We start from the raw sequence: 20,849 nt of genomic DNA on the forward strand, positions 1-20,849 counted from the left end.
CCCTGACTTTTTCTTCCACCACTTCTAGTCCTCCAGTGAAAGTGTTAGTCACTCAGTCGTCCGACTCTTTTTGACCCCATGGGCTGTACCTCTGTCCACGGAATTCTCCAGGCAAGAATACTGGAGCAGGTTGCCATTTACTTCTCCAGTCGGTCTCATTAAACACACTGGAAGGATCTCTCCATCCACTTGGCCATGCTGTCTGCTGGCTCCTTAGCTGAGCTTCAGGGAGACCCAGATGACTGGGCTAAAGCCAAGCCTAACACATCCTGGAGGCCCAGAAAGGACCAGGCTGAGCATTAGCACACCTGGTCTAGAGCCTTACTCTTCCTGCAAACTCACTGAGTGAGCATGAGGAACCCTTCCCATTTCTGGGCCTCAGTTTCCTCATCTGCACTATGGGTAGAAGAAGCAACACCAATGGAGTTCTGAGTGCAAAGAAACCCCACACCCCAGAGAGTACAAGCCCCCAAGGCCCTCCCAGGCCTGAGGAGCCTGTCCAGGCTCTGCTACAGCCCCTCTTCTGCTCCACACCTGCTAACGAGAAGGGACTGCCTTCTCCCTGCACCCTGGGGATGAAGTCTGGATTCCTGGCAGATTGCCTTAGATTAAATCCAGATTTTTTTAAAGTGAAACCATGCCAACATGATTCTAAACTGATGGTTGCAGAATTTCCCTTTGTAGACAGAACCAAAACATCAGCCACAAAACTAAAATTCCACTCACAGCCCATGAAACCTTCTCTGCTTAAATCCTGGAGGGCTTCCCTCCTGAGACACTCTCCTTACAGAATTTCCTGCAGACATTGACACTGGAGACCTCCACCCCCACCCCTACTGGTGGCCCGCCATACCTCAAGAAGAGCCTGTGTTTGCAAAACCCCCAGACTCAATGGGTACGTGGACATGAGAGTTTGTGAGCAAGTCAGCTAATCCGGAGGGCTCAGGTTCTAATTAAAGAGGGATTTTCGTCCCTTTCCGATTTGATAGAAGAACTCAGCAGCAGGCCCTGGGGCCCCACAGGCCTGTTAATAAGGACAGTCATGAGGCACTCCTTCCCCAGGGAAATTCAGTAGTGGGGGGGACAGACCCTCTGTGGGGTCCTCAGTGTCCAGGGAGGCTCACACAGGCTAAAGAGTCACCAGTTTCATTTCTGAAAGCCCCAGAAGCAGATTCATCTGTCTGACGATCCTGGCCATATGGCTGAATCCTCATTGACTGGCAGAAGCAAGACCAAAAGGTTGGGCATAAATTACGTCTGCTTTTAGGATCATTTTTTCAATATAATAGGAGACGCCTGGCTGCTCAAAGGTGAGCCAGGGACTTGATGGACCCGGTCTCACTGCAGACACCCCGACAGCCCTGAGCAGCAGGCACTTTAATTAGCCCTGGGAAGCAGAAGCAGAAAAGTCAGGTGACCTGCTCACGGAGACGACCAGGAGGCGCCCACCTGCACCACTGGCGTCTGGGGCTGGCGTCTCTGTTGAACGGGTCTGTCCTGGGCACTGGGGGTGCCCACCAGCATCACCTCTGGCCACAAAATGCCCCCTACCCAACATGACAACCAAAAACGTGCCCAGAAACTGCCAGATGATTTGAATTTGGGAGATAAAATAGACATATTTTGGTCTATAGACATATTTGGTCGTTTGGGACCAAATGACCCCAAAGCAGGCAGAATCCGCCCCAGGAAAGAAACACTGAGAGACCTTGTTCCTCCCACATGCAGTGACTTCCTCTCTTTCTTTTAAATTTTCATTGGAAGAAAGTTTTACCGCGTTGGCGTTAGTTTCCACTGTTATAGCAAAGCAAACCAGTCAAATGTACACCTGTACCCCCTGTTTTTTTAATTTCTTCTCATTTCGGTCAGCACAGAGCCCTAGGTAGACCTCTCGGTACGGTCTGACTATACAGCAGGTTCCCATCAGCAATCTGGTTTATTCTGCTGTTGCTGTTGATCAGTCACCCAGTCGCGTCTGACTCTTTGGGACCCCACGGACTGCAGCACTCCAGGTGACGAAGGTCCCTCACCACCTCCCGAAGTTTGTCCATTGTGTCGGTGATGCCATCCAGCCATCTCATCCTCTGATGGCCCTCTTCTCCTTCTGCCCTCAGTCTTTCCCAGCATCAGGGACGTTTATACCATGTGTAAAACAGAGGCTATTACACGGAGCATCAACAGTGTATATACGCCAACCCCCAATCTCCCGATTCCCCCACCTCCCTTTTCCCCTTTGGTGTCCATGCATTTGTTCTCTTCCTTCTCTGCATCTGTGTCTCTGCTTCTGCTCTGTAAATAAGATCATCTTTGCCAATTTTTTTCAGGTTCCACATATATGCATTACTGTACTACATTTGTTTTTCTCTTTCTAACTTACCTCACTCTGGTTGACAGTCCCTTTTTTAACCTGGTGGAGATCTCAATCAAGGGCATGCTCCCTCCCCTCTTTGCTTTTAATCTGGATTTTTACTGGGTTAGACCTATTTAACAGTTTCTTCACTGTGCTGTATAAAATTAAACACCCATGGGAACTGAATCATAGTACAAACTTCCAAGAAGACCAGTAAGTCCTGGGGGTGGAGCGGGAACCGCGACTATAGCTAACACTGCTCTGTAATAGACAGGCAAGTCTCTAAGAGAGTAGACCACAAAATTCCTTATTACCAAGAAAAAAAACTATCTCTTTCCTTTTCGGGTATCTATCAGAGATGATGGATGTTAACTATGTTTATTGTGGTCATCATTTCATGATGTAAATAATCAAGTCATTATGCTGTCCATGGAAACTTACATAGCGTGGTATGTCTGTGTTATCTCCACAGAACCGGAAAACAAGGGAAAAAAGGAAATCATTTTGCAAAGCAAAAACTAAGATAGATATGTTTCAGAGCTATCACTCTTCCCTTAATTCAAAACTTTAGCCAAGCAATTAAAAAGGACCTCCTGATAAACAAGAAGGTACAGTACAGGGAACTGTTTTCAATAGCCTGTGATAAACCACATGGAAAAGAGTGTGATAAAGAATATCTATGTGTATAACTAAGTCACTTTGCCGCACAGCAGTAATTAAACACAACATTGAGAATCAGTCATACTTCAATAAATTTTTTTTAAATGACCTCCTGGTGCTACACAAGCACCACAAACCCAAAGTCATAAAAAGGGGTTTAACTTTGTAACCAGGGCCCTGCCCCAAACTCTAATTTATTAAAATAATATGTATACACTAATGAGCAATAACTAAAAACATTTCAGAATACTTGCCCCCAAATCCTGAAAGTATTAAGCTTCTATATTTTCTCTTAAATAACTTTCATTCTCAGGACAAACAATAGGAGATGTGGGGATCCCAGGAGAAGCAGGAAATGTTCTGGCTCCTTTTCAAAGACCTGGCTTAGTAATTAACTAAGCTCCCGCGGTTCCAGCGTCTTCAGGCTCTGACGGCGTGTATCTTTGCCATTGATCCAAGTGCGACAGCTGGGCAATAACAGATCACCTAGAATTTGTCTTCCTCCTCATCCCCCAGGAAGCACCAAAACAAACCCTCCTTTCAGATAGGACAATTTTACAGAGCTTTTGAAATAATGGGGTGGGCATGCAGCCAACAGAGATCTGGGGGAAACCTGGCCTGGGAAGAGAGCCGGGAGCTCCCCAGGACGAGGGAAGGAGCGCGTGGCCTCAGGAGGCACTCTGCGACCTGTCTCTACCTTGCTCGTGAGACACTAGAGTAAAGTCAGATGCCCCCTGGCACTCAAAGGGTAGAGCCTGATCTCAGAGAGTGTGGGGCGGGGGAGGGCAAATGGTTCTGATCAGCAGCTACTGGGCTTTACACGCATCATCCCCAGGTCCACACAACCCCAGGAGAGGCGTCCTGACATCCAAACCCGGAGGAGTTTTCTACTTCCTAAACACAGCTTCTTTGTTGATTTCCTTCCAGCTCTCATAGCCATGTAACCAGTAACAGACCCAGGAGGGCAGGTCTACTGTGAGCCAGGCAGAACTGCACACACACACACACACATACACATACACACACATACACACACGCATACACACACATACACGTACACATGCATACATACATACACACAGATACACATGCACACGCACGCACACGCACACATACACACGTGCATACACACATACACATGTACACGCACATACACACACATACACATGCGCGTGCACAGGCACACATGCACATGCACACACACACACAGAGACACACATACACACATACACATGTACATGCACACACACACACACGTGCACAGGTGCACACACATACATACATGCACATACACACACATACGCACATGTACACATACACACACACATACACACATACATGCATACACACGTACACACACATACACACAAACACACTCATACACACACACACATACATACATACACACATACACATACACACATACACACGCATACACACATACACATGTACACACATACACACACGTACACACACATACATACACGCATACACATATGCACGTGCACACACATACACACACGTACACATGTATACACACATAACACATACACACTCATACACACACATACATGCACACACACATATGCACACATACATACACACATACACATGTACACACACATGCATACACACATACAGATACACGCATACGCGCACACACATACACACACATATACACACACGCACGTACACACGCGCACACACATACACATACACACGCACACATGCACGCACACATATACACACATGCACACATACACATATGCACACACACACACACACACGAAGGTACCCTCACCAGCAGGTACTAAAACTGCCTTTCCCTCCTCCAAGTTTCTCTCCAGTCTTAAAATAGTTTTCCATAATGATTCCAATACATGAAAAAGCTGTAAATGATTCTGCAGATGGGACATCAGATTGATTAATACGTATGGGAGATAAATTTAATTATAAAAAGAATATGAATGGGAAGAGATGGCGGCTCAACCTCAGAAAGAAGTGGAGATCTGCAAAAGCAAGCAGAGAGGTGCCCAGTCACGCCCGGGGGCTAAGACAGCAGACCCCGAAAGTTCTCACTCCCAGGAAAAAATCTGTTTTTTGTTGGAAAACATTGTGAGATAATACTAAGCGTCAGATATGATGGGAGGATCTGAGAGCCCCAGATACTGATGGTGGGAGGGTAAGCTGACACAGCCTCGAGGAAACCAAGTTAAGAGCACCCCTGGGACCCAGAAGCCCCACTGCGAGGGATCCACCCCAGACTCTTACACAGGCTCTCAGGAGAACATGTTTCAGGGAGCAGCAAACAGTTGAGTGCACAGAGAGAAAATGAATAAATGTCCATTGAAAGGAAATTCAGGCAATGTAGAAATATATCATAAACAATAAGTACATAATAAATAATAAAGAACCATGCGGACATAGAGAACAGACGTGTGCACACGGCAGGGGAAGAAGAGTGTAGGAATTGAGAGAGTAGCACTGAAACATACATTATGTTTACGTGTGTAAAACAGACAGCCAGTGGGAAACTGCCGTATAACACAGCTCAGCCCAGCGCTCTGTGACAACCTAGAGAGCTGGGGTGGGTCGGGGGTAGGAGCGAGGTTCAAGAGGGAGGGGACGTATGTATGCCTAAGGCTGATTCATGCTGACATACAGCAGAAGCCAACACAACGTTGTAAAGCAATTATCCTCCAATTAAAAAAAATTTTTAAGTATCTCCCACAGTCACATGTATACACACAAAAATTTCTTTGCACATTCATATATACAAATTTCTTTATTTGATGAGCTCATACTACACAGCTTTTAGCAACCTGATCCACTTAACAGTATATAGTGTTACACCAACATCATTTTTCTCAGCTGCACAGTATTCTGTTATAAAGACTACCATAATTTATGTAACCAACTGTTAGATACCAAGCTTACTTAAACATTTTCACTATTAAACAGAACTGCTCTGAACTTCATTGGTCATGCCTCTTTGCTTCCTCTTTGAAGTAATAAAATTTGAAGCAAAGAATAGATATCGCAGTGAACAATGTGTGTACCTTAGAAATGGAATTGCTTGATAAAAAGTATATACCTTTCTTTGCTTCTAAGTTTAACAGTTTCCTTGGATCCATATTCTTTCTGCTGTCTGGTAAAGTGACTCATTCAGGGAAAACGGACACGTGGGCTGGGGTTCTATATAAGCAATAACACATACTACCCTCTTCCCCTCTTGTCCGTATCCATCGTCATGGAAATGGTGGCCCCCACCCAAACTCCTACTCACAGGCTCCCTGCACCAGCCACATAGCTCATCACAGAGACATTCTAGGAAGCACCAACAAGGCAAAATACTTAGGGGTTCATTCATTTGCTAAAAATATCCGTATTAGATGCCAGCTTGGAGCCCCAGGAGGCGTTAGAGAGGCACAGATGAGTACGGGCCAGTCTTGTTCTTAGGAGCCCTCCCCCGGGACCTTCAGTGACGCTCTTGACTCCCGAGTAGAAAATTCAAATCTCGAGTGTGCTCTGGGAGCACCAGGGGGCCCGGGCTGTGGGGCTTCTCAGAGGAGGTGACGCACAGGCAGGCAACCAGCAGTGAGCTGGTCACGAAGTCTTGACGGCAGAGGGGACTTGACGCAGATGATCATCAGAGTGACATGCGGTCCTAAGGCCACAAGACACCCCTGGAGAACCCCCGGACGTCCAGCAGGGCTGGGGCAGCCGGCAGAGCTGAGATGGAGGCTTGAGAGGGAGCAGGACCCCAGGTGCGAAAAGCCCGCTGGTAGGTACACTAAGGATCCTGTGCCTGCGGGGATGGGTGGGCAGAAGGGATGCACGGGAATGGGGAAGGTCGGCTGCGGGAACACCAGCCTGAAGGGCACTGCTGTGACTCTGGAGACAGAGCGAAGTGAGCCGGAAGCACCGGCAGGTGGGGGGGGCGCCCCGGGGGAGGGGTGTGGCCCAGGTGAGATGTCTCAGGGAGACTGGGGGGGCAGAATGGCCAGGAGGTGTTCACTGCAGGCAAAGCAGCTAGGAGGGTGCCCAGCCAGGGCAACAGGCCTTCAAGGAGCCTGATGAAGGCAGCCTGCAGGGTCCTGTGGAAAGGTCACAGAACAGACCCTGGGCTTGCACTGTTCTAGAATCTACTGCATAACTTACTGCACTCCCTGGGCTTCCCTGGTGGTTCAGACAGTAAAGAATCTGCCTGCAATGCAAGAGATCCAGGTTCGATCCCTGGGTTGGGAAGATCCCCTGGAGGAGGGCATGGCAGCCCACTCCAGTATTCTTGCCTGGAGAATCCCCAGGGACAGAGGAGCATCGTGGGCTATAGTCCATGGGGTCACAAAGAGTCAGACACGACTGAGCAAGTAACACTGTCACTGAGATGCAATTTTCTTCTCCACCAAGGGGCACATGGGGCCCGACTATCTACCATCAAGGCATTTCCCAGCTATCAGATGCTGTAAGTCCCCGTCCACGTCAGAACCGGGGTGCCGACTGTCCCCCCTGGAAACTCGACCCCACAAGAAAGCCATACCGGCCTCTCCTGAGAAGTCAGACCCCCTCTCCGCAGTCGGCTCACTGGCCGGCAAGGGCCCATCCTCTCCAGCTCAGACGCGCACCCTCACATCTGGCCGCAGGCTGCTGACTGTTCTCCCCCCTCTCCTGGGTAATAAGGAGCAGACTGGCAAAATAGTTCAAATACCTTCTGAAAAAGTACACCGCCTTGTGGGCTGGGCGGCCTATTTTGAGCAAAATGCTTCAAACCCCCAGGCTCAGAGCAGCTCTGGGGCATCCATGCTCAACGCAACTGAGAGATCAGGAAGGCAGTAAAGGATGACGGCCACATCCGATGATGGGCAGGCCATGCCTGGGCACGGGACGGGACGTGCCCACCCTCCAGGACCGTCTGCTGAGTGTAGGAGCCACCAGCCTGACGTGAGAAGGGCCGTCTGGAAGATGAACAAGGTTGGGGCTGGGGGTGGCCAGGAAGGGAAATGACCTCCTGGCTCCGACGTGCAAGAAAACAACCCAGAGGAAGGGGTGTGGGAGCCGGGCCCTGCAGTCAAGGCAAGCGTGCAGCAGGGCCAGGCCCAGGAGTGGAAAATCCACAAGCCGGCAGCCGGGAGTGTAAGGAGAGAAGTGACAGGCGGTCCAGAGGGCTGGTGGATGGCCTCAAGGTGCTCTGGGGCTAATTTCAAGGCGCCCGAATGCCACACCCAGGTAGTGGCTACAGGGAGCCACTGAAGTTTGCAAGCAGAGGAAGGAGGGCAGGGGGAAGGATGGGGCGCAGAGGGGATCACGGGATCAGCACAGAGAGGAACAATGTGGCCGGAGCCAGGAGAGGGGAGGAGAGGGGAAGGAGGAGGGGAATGTGGGCCCACAGTGCCCCCTTCTCCATTTTTTCAGGACCACAGGCATATTTAATCCTGTGGACCCACAAAGAAACACCTTGCCTCCAAGTCACACACTGATCAACAGCAAACCTCAAGGGACAGCTCCCAGACCTTGCCTTTGCAGATCTGGTTTCTGCTCCTGCCCTGAAAATGCTCACAAGCCCCTGGCCCCAAACCTCCAACAGCTGATCAAACACCCAAACACTCTGTGTAAACTCGGAAGGGGAGGGAACAGGCTGTGAAAAACTGACACACATACGCCCAGATTTCCCGGAGGCCCGCCTGAGTAACAGGATACATTTGGTTCATTTCCTGAAAAACTAGAATTTCCCAGCCATGGGGGGAAATGCAGCCCTCCCTGCATCGCCTGTAGCCCTCTCCAGCGCCCTACTCCAGACACTTTCTCCCTGAACTTGAGCAACCTACAACAGCCGCTCTAAGATCTCTCACATCCCTGAGAATCTTCACTGCGATAGTTCATTCAGGCACAGAGGTAGGCAGAAAGTCACTGAGGCCACCAAGGGCCACCAAACGTCCTGGAGCCCAGCTCCAACTCTCTGGCTCAAAAAGTGTGCCTCCAAGGTATCCTGGGATCAGCCCACCCAACAGACACTGCTTTTTTGGTAGCAGAACCAAAGAAAAGAAAAAAAGCAGGTGGCACGTCAGGGACCCTCAAAGGAAACAGAGGGTGGGGTAGCAAGGTGGGTAAGGTGGACCTGGGTTCGGATCCTACTTCCACCATTGAGTTTACTTGGATAAGCCACCTTGCCTCTCCGGAAAATGTTTCATCTGTGAAACGGGTATAAAAATAAGATCTGTGTAAGGCTGTCAGAATTTGAAGCACTACTGTTAGTGTTAAGCATTAGTGGAAAGTTAAAAGGAATTCAATATTTTACATATGTATAATTTTACATATACATATGCATGTATTATGGGCCACCCCGAGTGGCGCTAGTGGTAAAGAATCCACCTGCCAATGTGGGAGACCTAAGAGCCGCGGGTTCAATCCCTGGGTCGGGAAGATTCCCTGGAGGAGAGCATGGCCAGCCACTCCAGTCTTCTTGCCTGGAGAATTCCATGGACAGAGGAGCCTGGTGGGCTACAGTCCATGGGGTCGCAAAGAGTAGGACATGACTGAGTGGCTGATCACATATCTGTATATATATACATATGGGTACATTGATCGTTCAAACGGGAGAAAACTCCTAGTGTGCCACAGGGAAAAAGCCTGCGGGGCAGGGCCGGAGTCCCAGGGTAGCACAAGCGCAGCCAGGCGCCGGGCCGGAGCGTCTGATGTGCGCGCTGATGCCACGGGCGCGGTGACAGCGGGGCGGCGGGCCGGGCTGGCCCGCGGGGCTGCAAAGGGGCGGCGGACCCACCTGAAGACTCGCAGCAGCAGGCAGGCGATGAGGAAGGCGGTGAAGGCGCACGCCACGATCACGGCCGCCTTCAGGGTGGGCAGGTCGCGGAGCAGGCTGGAGATGCGGGTCACCAAGGCGTCGCCGCTGCTGTTGGAGCCGCCGCCGCCGCCCGCCGCCTCCCCGGACCCGGTGCCGGTGGCGTTCCCGGGCCCTGGGCCGGGCGGCGGCCGCGGCTGGCGCTCGGCTCCGGGCTGCGGAGGGCCGGCGGACTGGGCTCTGCTGGCGCGGGCGGCGGGCGCGCCCAGGAGCGCGAGCAAGAGCAGCAGCGGCAGCAGCCGCGCGGGAGGCGGCGCGGCGCGCATGGTGCGGGCGGCGGCGCGGGGGCCGGGCTGGGCGCGCGCGGCGGAGCCCCGAGTCCCGCAGCGGCGCCGAGGCCTGCCCCGGGTCCTCCCGCGGCGGAGCCAGGCGGCTGCGCGGTGCTTGGCAGGAAGCTGCGGCGCCCGGAAGAGTCCGCGCCGCCCGCGGCCGCGGCCGCCGCCGCCACCAACACGTTGCACCGAGTCATTCGACGGGCCGCGGCCCCACGTGGGCGGGGCAGGCCACCAGGCCGCGTGCGGGCTGCGCTGTTCCCCCGGGGACCTGGGACACCCTGGCAGAAGTAGCAATCGCCAGGAGCTGTGCGGCACGTTGCACATTTTATCTATTTGATATCATCAGCCCCCTTAGGAGACAGGTATTGCTGTTACCCTTCTTTAAGAGTTGATTTAGCTCCCAGCAACTCAGATTGTGCCAGACAGAAAATCAAAGACTTCATTCTACACAGGCGGAAACTGAAGCCTCCGAAGTGAATGAAGTGTGCGGCCGAATGCCCTGTGCACTGGCGTGCGTTTATAGTTCAGCATCTCCCCAATTAACTTCTTTTTTCCTAAGAGTTTCCTATCTCATGGCTTCGATATTTCAGACATTTTTCGCCTCTGCTTCTGAACTAGATTGTGCTGCGTGCTAAGTAGCATCAGTCGTGACTGATTGGGACCCTATGGACTGTAGCCTACCAGGCTCCTCTGTCCATGGGATTCTCCAGGCAAGAATACGGGAGTGGGTTGCCAGGCTCTCCTCCAGGGGATCATCTTCTCAACCCAGGGATCCAACCCAGGTCTCCCGCATTGCAGGTGGACTCTTTACCATCTGCGCCCCACAGAAGCCCATTCCTGCCTTTGTACCTTTGCTGTAGAATAGTCTTCCTCCTAGGTTGAAGTTTCAGCCCCCAGGGAGTAATTGGCTTGCTGCCTCTAGTTTGCAAGCTAGATGATACTTCAGTGGAGAAAGATAGTTGTGGATGTTCCAGTGTGAGGCCCAAAGGTGGGAACTGATGGAGGGCACAGAAGGCCTTCCTGGATCACTAGGAACTATCCTGCAGGCCTCAGGTCCCGCCTTTCAGCATGAGGCTGGATCCTGGCCAGAAGCTCTCTGGTGACATGACAAGTATTCAGTGATCTTAAACAGCTCACTCCTGGTCCTATTTTGTAAAAAAGCAACAGGTAAATAAAATATAGTACAATGTATCAGTTAGCTATTGTTGCCTAACAAATAATCCCCAAACTTCTCAGCTTAAAACACATACACATATTTTATCAGGGTTTCTGTGGTTTAGGAATCTGAGCATAGCTTAGCAGGGTCCTCTGCTTCAGGGTCTCTCACAAAGGTGCAGTCAAGGTGTTGGGTGGGGGGGTGGGTGCTGTTGGCTGGAGTCTCATCTGAAGGTTCAACTAGGGAGGGATCGGCATCCAAGCTCAATCAGTGGTTTTTGGCCAGATTCAGCTCTTTGTGGGCTACTGGTCTGAAAGCCTCAGTTCCCCACTGGCTGTTGACCAGAGCCTGCCCACCGTTCTTACCATGTGGCCTTTCCAGCAGGGCAGCTTGCCTCATCAAAACGTTCATGTCTCGGACTTCCTTGGTCCAGTGGTCGTGAGTCCACCTGCCAGTTCAGCGGCCACAGCTTCCATCCCTGGTCTGGGAAGATCCCACGTGCCGCAGAGCACCGAAACCCATGTGCCACAACTGCTGAGCCCAAGCTCTAGAGCCTGCAAGCCACAACGACTGAGCCCACATGTCCTAGAAATCATGCTCTGCCACAAGAGAAACCATCGCAATGAGAGGCCAAAGCACCAGAACTAGAGAGCAGCCTCCAGTCACTGCAGCTGGAGAAAGCTGGTGTGCGGCAACAAAGACCCAGCACAGCCATAAATAAATATATTTTTTTAATATGTAAGTCTAGAAGGCAATGGAGAAACTCTGTTAGCAAGACCGAAATCGTTGTCTTAGGAAACCTGACCACAGAAGCAATATCCCAACACCTTTGCTGTATTCTGTTGGTTGGAAGCAAGTTACAGATCTCATCACAAGGGGAAGGGGATATACAAGGGTGAGAGTATCAGGAAGCAAGGATCATTGGGGGCATCTAAGAAGCTGCCAGGAGACCCAGGTTCAACCCCTGGGTTGGGAAGATCCCCTGGAGAAGGGAATGGCAACCCACTCCAGTACTGTTGCCTGGAGAATTACATGGACAGAGGAGCCTGGTGGCCTACAGTCCATGGGGTTGCAAAGAGTCAAACATGGCTGAATGACTAACACACACACAAGAAGCTGCCTGTTTCTTATAATGTGGTACATTTTGATTTACTGGGATGAACAGCAAGCAGGTTATCAGAAGTCAACACCCAGGAGGTACTATTTGAAATGCATACTATAGTCCAGCATGCCCCAGTGGTGAGAAATTTGGACAGATCACAAGCTTTAGGTCTCTTCCAACTCTAAAATACCACTTTATGTCAAAAAATGTTGTGCTGATAGAGAGCCAGCATTTTATCATATCATCATGACAGAATTCAGAAAAGAAATTTCTTAAAGAACCACTGGTGATGTCCATGATTTTGCAGGACTGCCCTCTAAGGCATAAACCTCAGATATCACAGGCTTAGATTTTTGTCCTTATCAGAAATCCCTGCACGGAGAGTTAAAGAAGTCCTGGGTTTTGGAGCCTCTATTCAGGATAAGAGGTTTGACCACTGAGTGGCCTTGGCTGAAAACTTACCCACAGAATCCAAGTCTTTAATGTCTAAAGTGATGATTGTCATAGTTAGCTCAGAAAGGTCACTGGAATTGTCCCTAAGAAGGGAGAAAATATTTGTCTCCTTATCTTTCTTTTGCCACAATTCATGGACTGGGGTAGACTTGCTTAATTGTTTAACACCAAGAATTACATAACTTACCACCAAGAATGTACATAAATGTTAGATTATTTTAGTAAAGTGAAACTTTAGAACCTTTCCTTCTTCCTGATTACTTACTGTGCAAATCATCACAATGAAGAACTTACTTATAAACTGCGCCAAAGTTCCTTAAACATTTTGAATCAACTGTCGACTTGAAAAATATTCACAACCTAAAAGTTAGAGTTATGTTTTATTCAGTGGGAATTTTTAGGACTTCAAGCCCAAGAGACAGCATCTAAAGTGACCCTGGGAGAACTGCTCTGAAGAGGTGAGGGAAGGAGCCAGGTTATGTAGAGGTTTTGCCACAAAGTCCAGGGAGTCTGAACGTCAAAAGATGATTGTTGATTAAAGAGAACCAGATATCCCACGTTAAGGAATCTAGCACTTCTCTGTGTATGGGAAGTTGCAAGAGTCTGGGCTCATTGAAATCATTCCTTTTCTATGCACCTCATCTCTCTGGGGCCAGTATCCTGTGTTTTTTTACATCCTGAGCTTCCTTGGGGTTCACTGTAGGGAGTGAGCAGGGAGTAGCAGGCTAATGCCTGCCAGCTAGCGGGTCTTCTTCTCCTTCCTGGGTGTCCTTAGGGCTCACCAGCTCATATTGGAGGGCTGCAATTGCTGATGCCTGTGACATCCTTACTTACTGATAGGGCAGGAAATGCTTCATTTCTCACAACTAACCATAAACAATAATATTTTTAACATGGAACACTGGTGACTGGCAACTGATTTCAGGAAAAGAGAGTTTATCGGAAGCATGTTGGATTGTCTCTAGAATCAACGGCAAGCTAAAGCAGAAGTTCTAAAAGTGTCGTCTCGGGCTCCTGGGGTCCCTGAGACCCTTCCAGGGAAACTGCAAAGTCAGAATGAATGCTTTAATAACAGTAAGATGTTATTTAGCTTTTTCATTGATGATACAAAAGCTATTGTGATGAAAACTGATGCTTTAGCATGAATTAAGACAAACTATACTCATAGTAATTGCATTCCTTATGACCATGCACAGCAGGAAAAAAAAGAGTCACTTTCACTTTATTGTGTCCTTGATAGAGTCATGAAATGATTAAACCCTGACCCTTGAGAAGGGAACATTTTGCTGTTAGATGTGATGAAATGAGAAGTATGCATAAACCACTCTTGCCGCATTCTGAGCCATGATGACTGTCTCCAGATAAAGCACGTATGCAACTCTTAGAGCTGTAAACTGAACTAGCCACTTTTTTCATGGAATGTCATTGTTAATCAAGAGTGCCTGACAAACTTCAGACCTGGTCCTTGGCAGTGCCTGCTGAGTCGCTTCAGTCATGTCTGACTCTTTGCAACCTGTAGACGAGTCTTCCAGGCTCCTCTGTCCGTGGGATTCTCCAGGCAAGAGTACTGAAACAGGTTGCTCTTACCTCCTCCAGGGGACCTTCCCGACTCAGGGATCAAACCCGCATCTCTTATGTTTCCTGCCTCGGCAGGCAGGTTTCTTTACAACTAGGGCCACCTGGGAAGCCCCAGGTCTTTGGCGAGCACTTTCAAAAAATGAACAAGAATGAGTCTGTCCTTTCAAGGATAGTTACTGATAGTATTGTAACCAATGATAAAATTCAAACCTTCAAGCTAAAACCTGAATTTTGGGGAAAAACTTGTCAATTAGGAGACTTTCTGCTGTAAGCTGAACAACTTCCTAATACTGCAAGACTTTTCTGATGAGCTTGGTGGTATCTTTTATATTATATAATGAAATACGTCAAAATTTGGAAGATCTGCTTAAGTCAGCAAGCCAATTCTTTTCTACGTGGCCAAAACACAATGTTACAAAATTATGTCTGGCTGAAAGTTCCATTCAAAGTGCAAGATAGACCCATGGATTTCAAGGAAACAGAGTACAAAATTTCATTGATATGGTTCCAGACTTCACAGTAGAACTAATCTTTAAGAAACTTCTTTAAGAAACTACTGCTCACAAATTTTGGTGTGAAATTAAAGGACTATATCCATACTATCTGAAAAGGTTATTAAAATCCCCTTCCCTTTTCTAACTGCATATCAGGGCAAGGCTGGATTTTTTTTTTTTTTTTTCATTTTTCAACCCAAACAACAAATTGCAACACAATGAATTCAAAACTGAATGTGAAAACCTATTTTCTACTGTCAGACATTAAGGAGTTTTACAAAAAAATGTTAAAACAAGGCCACTCTTCTGGGGTTTTAAAGAAAATATAGTTATTTTCATAACCATGTGTCAATGTTAACACATTTATTACTTTGTTTCTAATTGAATTAGTATTTTTAGGATGTTGTTGTTGTTCAGACAGTAAGTTGTGTCCAACTCTTTGTGTTCCCATCAACTGCAGCACGCCAGGCTCCTGTGTCCTTCACTATCTCCCAGAGTTTGCTCAAAGCCATGTCGGTTGAGTCGGCGATGCTATCTAAACATCTCATCCTCTGCTTGTGCCCTCAATCTTTCCCAGCATCAGGGTCTTTTCCAATAAGTCAGCTCTTCGTATCAGGTGGCCAAAGCACTAGAGCTTCAGCTACAGCATCAGTCATTCCAGTGAATATTCAGGACTGATCTCCTTTAGGATGGACTGGTTTGATCTCTTTGCAGTTCAAGGGACTCTCAAGAGTTTCCTCCAGCATCACAATTTGAAAGCATCAGTTCTTCAACACTCAGCCTTCTTTATGGTACAATTCTCACATCCGTACATGACTACTGGAAAAACCATATTTTTGACTATATATACCTTTGTCAGATATGCAGATGACACCACCCTTATGGCAGAAAGCAAAGAATTAAAGAGCCTCTTGATGAAAGTGAAAAAGGAGAGTGAAAAAGTTGGCTTAAAACTCAACATTCAGAAAACTAAGATCATGGCATCTGGTCCCATCACTTCATGGCAAATAGAAGGGGTAAAAGTGGAAGCAGTGACAGATTTTCTTTTCTTGTGCTCTAAAATCACTGTAGACAGTGACTACAGCCATGAAATTAAAAGACACTTCATCCTTGGAAGGAAAGCTATGGCAAACATAGGCAGCGTATTAAAAATCAGAGACATCACTTTGTTGACAAAGGTTCAGTTCAGTTCAGTTCAGTTCAGTTCCTCAGTTGTGTTTAACTCTTTGTGACCCCATGGACTGCGTAATGCCAGGCCTCCCTGTCCATCACCAACTCCTGGAGCCTACTCAAACTCATGCCCATCGAGTCGGTGATGCCATCCAGCCGTCTCATTCTCTGTTGTCCCCTTCTTCTCCCGCCCTCAATCTTTCCCAGCATCAGGGTCTTTTCTAATGAGTCAGTTCTTTGCATCAGGTGGCCAAAGTACTGGAGTTTCAGCTTCAGCATCAGTCCTTCCAATGAACACCCAGGACTGATCTGCTTTAGGATGGACTGGTTGGATCTCCTTGCAGTCCAAGGGACTCTCAAGAGTCTTCTCCAATACCACAGTTCAAAAGCATCAATTCTTTGGTGCTCAGCTTTCTTTATAGTCCAACTCACATCCATACATGACTATTGGTAAAACCATAGCTTTGACTAGATGGACCTCTGTTGGCAAAGTAATGTCTCTGCTTTTTAATATGCTGTCTAGGTTGGTCATAACTTCCCTTCCAATGAGCAAATGTTTTTTAATTTCATGGCTGCAGTCACCATCTGCAGTGATTTTGGAGCCCCCCAAAATAAAGTCTGTCACTGTTTCCATTGTTTCCCCATCTATTTGCCATGAAGTGATGGGACCAGATGCCATGATCTTAGTTTTTTCTTTAGTGCTGAGTTTCAAGCCAGCTTTTCCACTCTCCTCTTTCACCCTCATCAAGAAACTCTTTAGTTCCTCCTCACTTTCTGCCATTAGAGTGGTATCATCTGCATATCTGAGGTTATTAATATTTCTCCCAGCAATCTTGATTCCAGCCTGTGCTTCATGCAGCCTGGCATTTCTCATGATGTACTCTGCACATAAGTTAAATGAGCAGGTGACAATATACAGCCTTGACGTACTCCTTTCCCAGGTTTGAACCAGCCCTTTGTTTCATGTCCAATTGTAACTGTTGCTTCTTGTCCTGCATACAGTTCTCTCCAGAGGTGGGTCAGGTGGTCTGGTATTCCCATTTCTTGAAGAATTTTCCAGTTTGTTGTGATCCACACAGACAAAGGCCTTAACGTAGTCAATGAAGCAGAAGTAGATGTTTTTCTGGAATTATCTTGCTTTCTCTATGACCCAATGAATGTTGGCAATTTGATCTCTGGTTCCTCTGCCTTTTAGGAATCCAGCTTCTACATCTGAAAGTTCTTGGTTCACATACTGCTGAAGCCTAGCTTGAAGGATCTTGAGGATTACCTTGCTAGCATGTGAAATGAGACCTCTTGCAGTGTGAAGTCAAGTGGGCCTTAGGAAGCATTACTATGAACAAAGCTAGTGGAAGTGATGGAATTCCAGCTGAGCTGTTTAAAATCCTAAAAGGTGATGCTGTTAAAGTGCCACACTCAATATGCCAGCAAATTAGGAAAATTCAGCAGTGGCCACAGGACTGGAAAAGATCAGAGAAACTATAAGAGAAGTAATTTAGTCCCATAAACCTGTTATGCCTCCATTTCCTCACCAATAAAATACACATAATAAGAGAACCTGTCTGATGAGAGGATTTTCAGAACTAAATGAGTTAACACTTAAAACATGCTTAACACAATATCAAAGAAATGGCACATGGTCAGCATATGTTAATTATTAAGATATCAGAGCAATGAAGAAGGAACATTGCAATAACTGAAAATACTTAACTATAAAATTGTTTTTCCAACCTTCAAGTCTCACCAATACGCAAGGGAGAGTTTCCAATACCCTGCATGGGACACCTCCAGGGACAGCCATGGTAGAGCAAAGCTAGCTACCTGAGTTAATAATCTAGATTCCTTGGATTCAGAGCAGGAACAACCATGGGCAACTGGCACCGACTCTTGGTTTCACATATGTCAGCCCTGAGGAAATGGATCTCAAGCAAGTAACCTAATCCTTCAAAAGATCTACATTCTCTTTTCCCTGGGATGAACAGGGCTTCCCAGCTGGCGCTAGCACCACCTACAAATGCAGAAGACATAAGGGACATAAGGGACATGAGTTTGATCCCTGGATCGAGAAGAATCCCATGGACAGAGGAGCCTGCCAGGCTCTAGTCCATGGGATAGCAAAAAGTCGGACACGACTGAAGTGACTTAGCACGCCTGTAACAGCTGACTTAGAATGGAAGGATGCTCACGAAAAAATATTAGAAGGAAATATATCAACATGTAAACAGAAACTATCCTTAAGTGTGTGGTCAGTGTGAAAGTGAAAGTGTTAGTCGCTCAGTTGAGTCTGACTCTTTGCGACCGCATGGACTGTAGCCCGCCAGGCTCTTCTGTCCATGGGATTTTCCCAGGCAAGAATACTGGAGTGGTTGCCATTCACTTCTCCAGGGGATCTTCCCAACTCAGGGATCGAACCCAGTCTCCTGAATTGCAGGCGGATTCTTTACTGTCCGAGCCATTGGGCATTTATATTTTCTTCCTTTCCTTTCCAGAATATTCTAGTCTCTGTAGTAACCTTGTATTAATGTTGCATTTCTTTTTTAACTTGTAGTATATATTTTAAATCTGAACTATTTTGTTGCCTGAAATGGATAATGACATGAATCCCCTTCTTAATATAACTCTGAGGGGAAGGTCTACAAAGGTGACCAAAGATCAGACATCAGAGCGTAAGTAAGGAAAATGTGAAAGGTGGACTCAAGAAACCCAGAGCAGTCTCTCTCCATTTCTGCCCGACACCCACACCTGACTCTCTTTATCAGAAATAATTTTTAAGGACAGACTTAATGGGAGTGAAGAAGTTCCAGGTAATAATGGCCAGCATTCACTGAGCTTTACATGCATAATCGCACTTAACCTTCCAACTCTACATTACAGATTGGAAATGCGCGCTCCCAGCAGTTTCTCAGTTTAGGGACTTGAGGACACGCGAGCTTGGGCCATGGGAAGAAGGACTGGCTTGGAGAGGGGTCCCTATAGGCTTCGGGGGGGTTATTCCTACTCCAGTTTGCAGAAGCAGGTGACCAGCCATCCTCCTGGAGGGCACCTGTGGCGAAGAAGTGGAGGCAGCTCAGCGGGAAACCCGGAGGGGCAGGGGGACCCCACGGTGACTCGGCCATCTTTCCTCATTTCCTGATTATGTCTTCTGGGGGGCTCCTTGCAAGAGCAGCGGTTATTTCACGGGTTGGGCACCATGGGGAGGGAAGAAGCACGTGACTCATGGCCTCTTGTCTTGACGAAAGCCATTCTGATTCGCAGGCAAGACCTACTGGCTGGTAATTGAATCACTTGTAAATAAAGTGTCCAGACCCAAGAGAAAAGGGTCAGGGAGGGCAGGTAATGGATTGTACGTGTACCATACAATCACTGCTGGAGAAGCTCTGCCGGGGAACTGATATTCGTACGGTGCCCACTGCGGGCCAGGCTCCACCTCACACACGCATTCCTTCAGCCCTGCCAGCAGCCCTCTGAGGCCTGTTTCCCTCCCCCTCCCTCTGGGAAATGCCCTGTTCTGTGAATCTCAGAAGCCATTTAAAAGAATAGTGCTGGCTTAGACAGAGAAACTTCTGGAACCCTGTTCCAAACCTGCTTTGTACCCACCCTGATCATTGCTACAAAACATACTCCTGGAATATCAGGGAAATGCTATGTTCAAGACAAATTCTTTAAAATGGGCTTCTTTAAAGCTAAAAAGAAATGATACAAATGAACTTATTTACAAAACAGAAACAGACTCACAGACTTAGAGAACAAACTGATGGTTACCAGAATGAAATAATGTCATGTGCAGCAAAATGTGTGGACCTAGGGATTGTCATACTGAGTGAAGTAAGTCAGAGACGCAAAAACATCACATGACATCCCTTCTATGCCGAATCTAAAAAGACGTAATACAAACGAACTTATCTGCGAAACAGAAAGAGACTCACAGACCTAGAGAAGGAAACTATGGTGACCAGGAGGGGAGGAAGGGACAGCTAGGAAGTTGGGGATGGACATGCATACACTGCGATGTTTAAAATGGGTAACCAACCAGGACCTGCTGTAAGGCACATGGAACTCTGCTGCATGTGATGTGGCAGCCTGGATGGGACGGGAGTCTGGGGGGATGGATACATGTATTTGCATGGCTGAGCCCTTTTCTGTGCGCCTGAAACTATCACAACATTGTTCACTGGCTATACTTCAGTATAAAATAAAAAGCTAAAAAAGAAATAAAATAAAATGGGGTTCCTTATACACAGTTTCTGCCGAGGATGGCATAATAAAAGGAGTTGTATTTCTTTCCCTTTTCAGTGCTTGCACCATTTCCTCCCATTTCTCCTGGGTCAGCTGGGAAGTCTGGAGGAAGCCCCCCGAGGGGAGGCGGAGGGTAGGTGGCCAGATGGAGGGGGACGCCTCATTTCTCAGTCACTGGGTCACGTAGTCCATGACCAAGTGGCCAGGCGGGCGGAGGCGGTCCCACAGAGGTGGTTCCCGGCAGGTAAGGCGGCTGTCCCCTTCCCTTTCTGCATGACAGGTAAGTGAGTGTCCTTGTAATCCCCAGAACAGGTAACCTCACACGTGCTGGAGCTCTGGCCCCGTGACACAGGCTCTGATGAGGAGAGGGAAAACGGGAAGAGGACAGAGTCAACCCGATCGGACTCAGGAGGGTGATCAGCCAGCGGCTGCTCTGGAGGTTCCCACGGTGCAGGGCTTTCTGTTTTAAGTTTACATATTTCTTTCTTTCTTTTTGGTTGTGCTGGGTCTTCATTGCCG

The 20,849-nt window shown here is 48.0% G+C and overlaps 1 protein-coding gene across 1 annotated transcript in view; it reads right to left on the reverse strand.

Annotated features, from left to right (window-relative positions):
* The window catches only part of FAM174B (family with sequence similarity 174 member B), a 40,135-nt gene extending 29,814 nt beyond the window's left edge, over window positions 1-10,321 (reverse strand). The window contains exon 1 of the mRNA XM_043434309.1: window positions 9,789-10,321. Within this exon, the coding sequence (XP_043290244.1) occupies window positions 9,789-10,132 (344 nt within the window). The 5' untranslated portion in view covers window positions 10,133-10,321. The remainder of the gene's footprint in view (window positions 1-9,788) is intronic.
* Window positions 10,322-20,849: the final 10,528 nt, after the last annotated feature.

The sequence above is a fragment of the Cervus canadensis genome, chromosome 17 (genome assembly GCF_019320065.1).
Source record: "Cervus canadensis isolate Bull #8, Minnesota chromosome 17, ASM1932006v1, whole genome shotgun sequence".
In the NCBI taxonomy this organism is placed as follows: domain Eukaryota; kingdom Metazoa; phylum Chordata; class Mammalia; order Artiodactyla; family Cervidae; genus Cervus; species Cervus canadensis.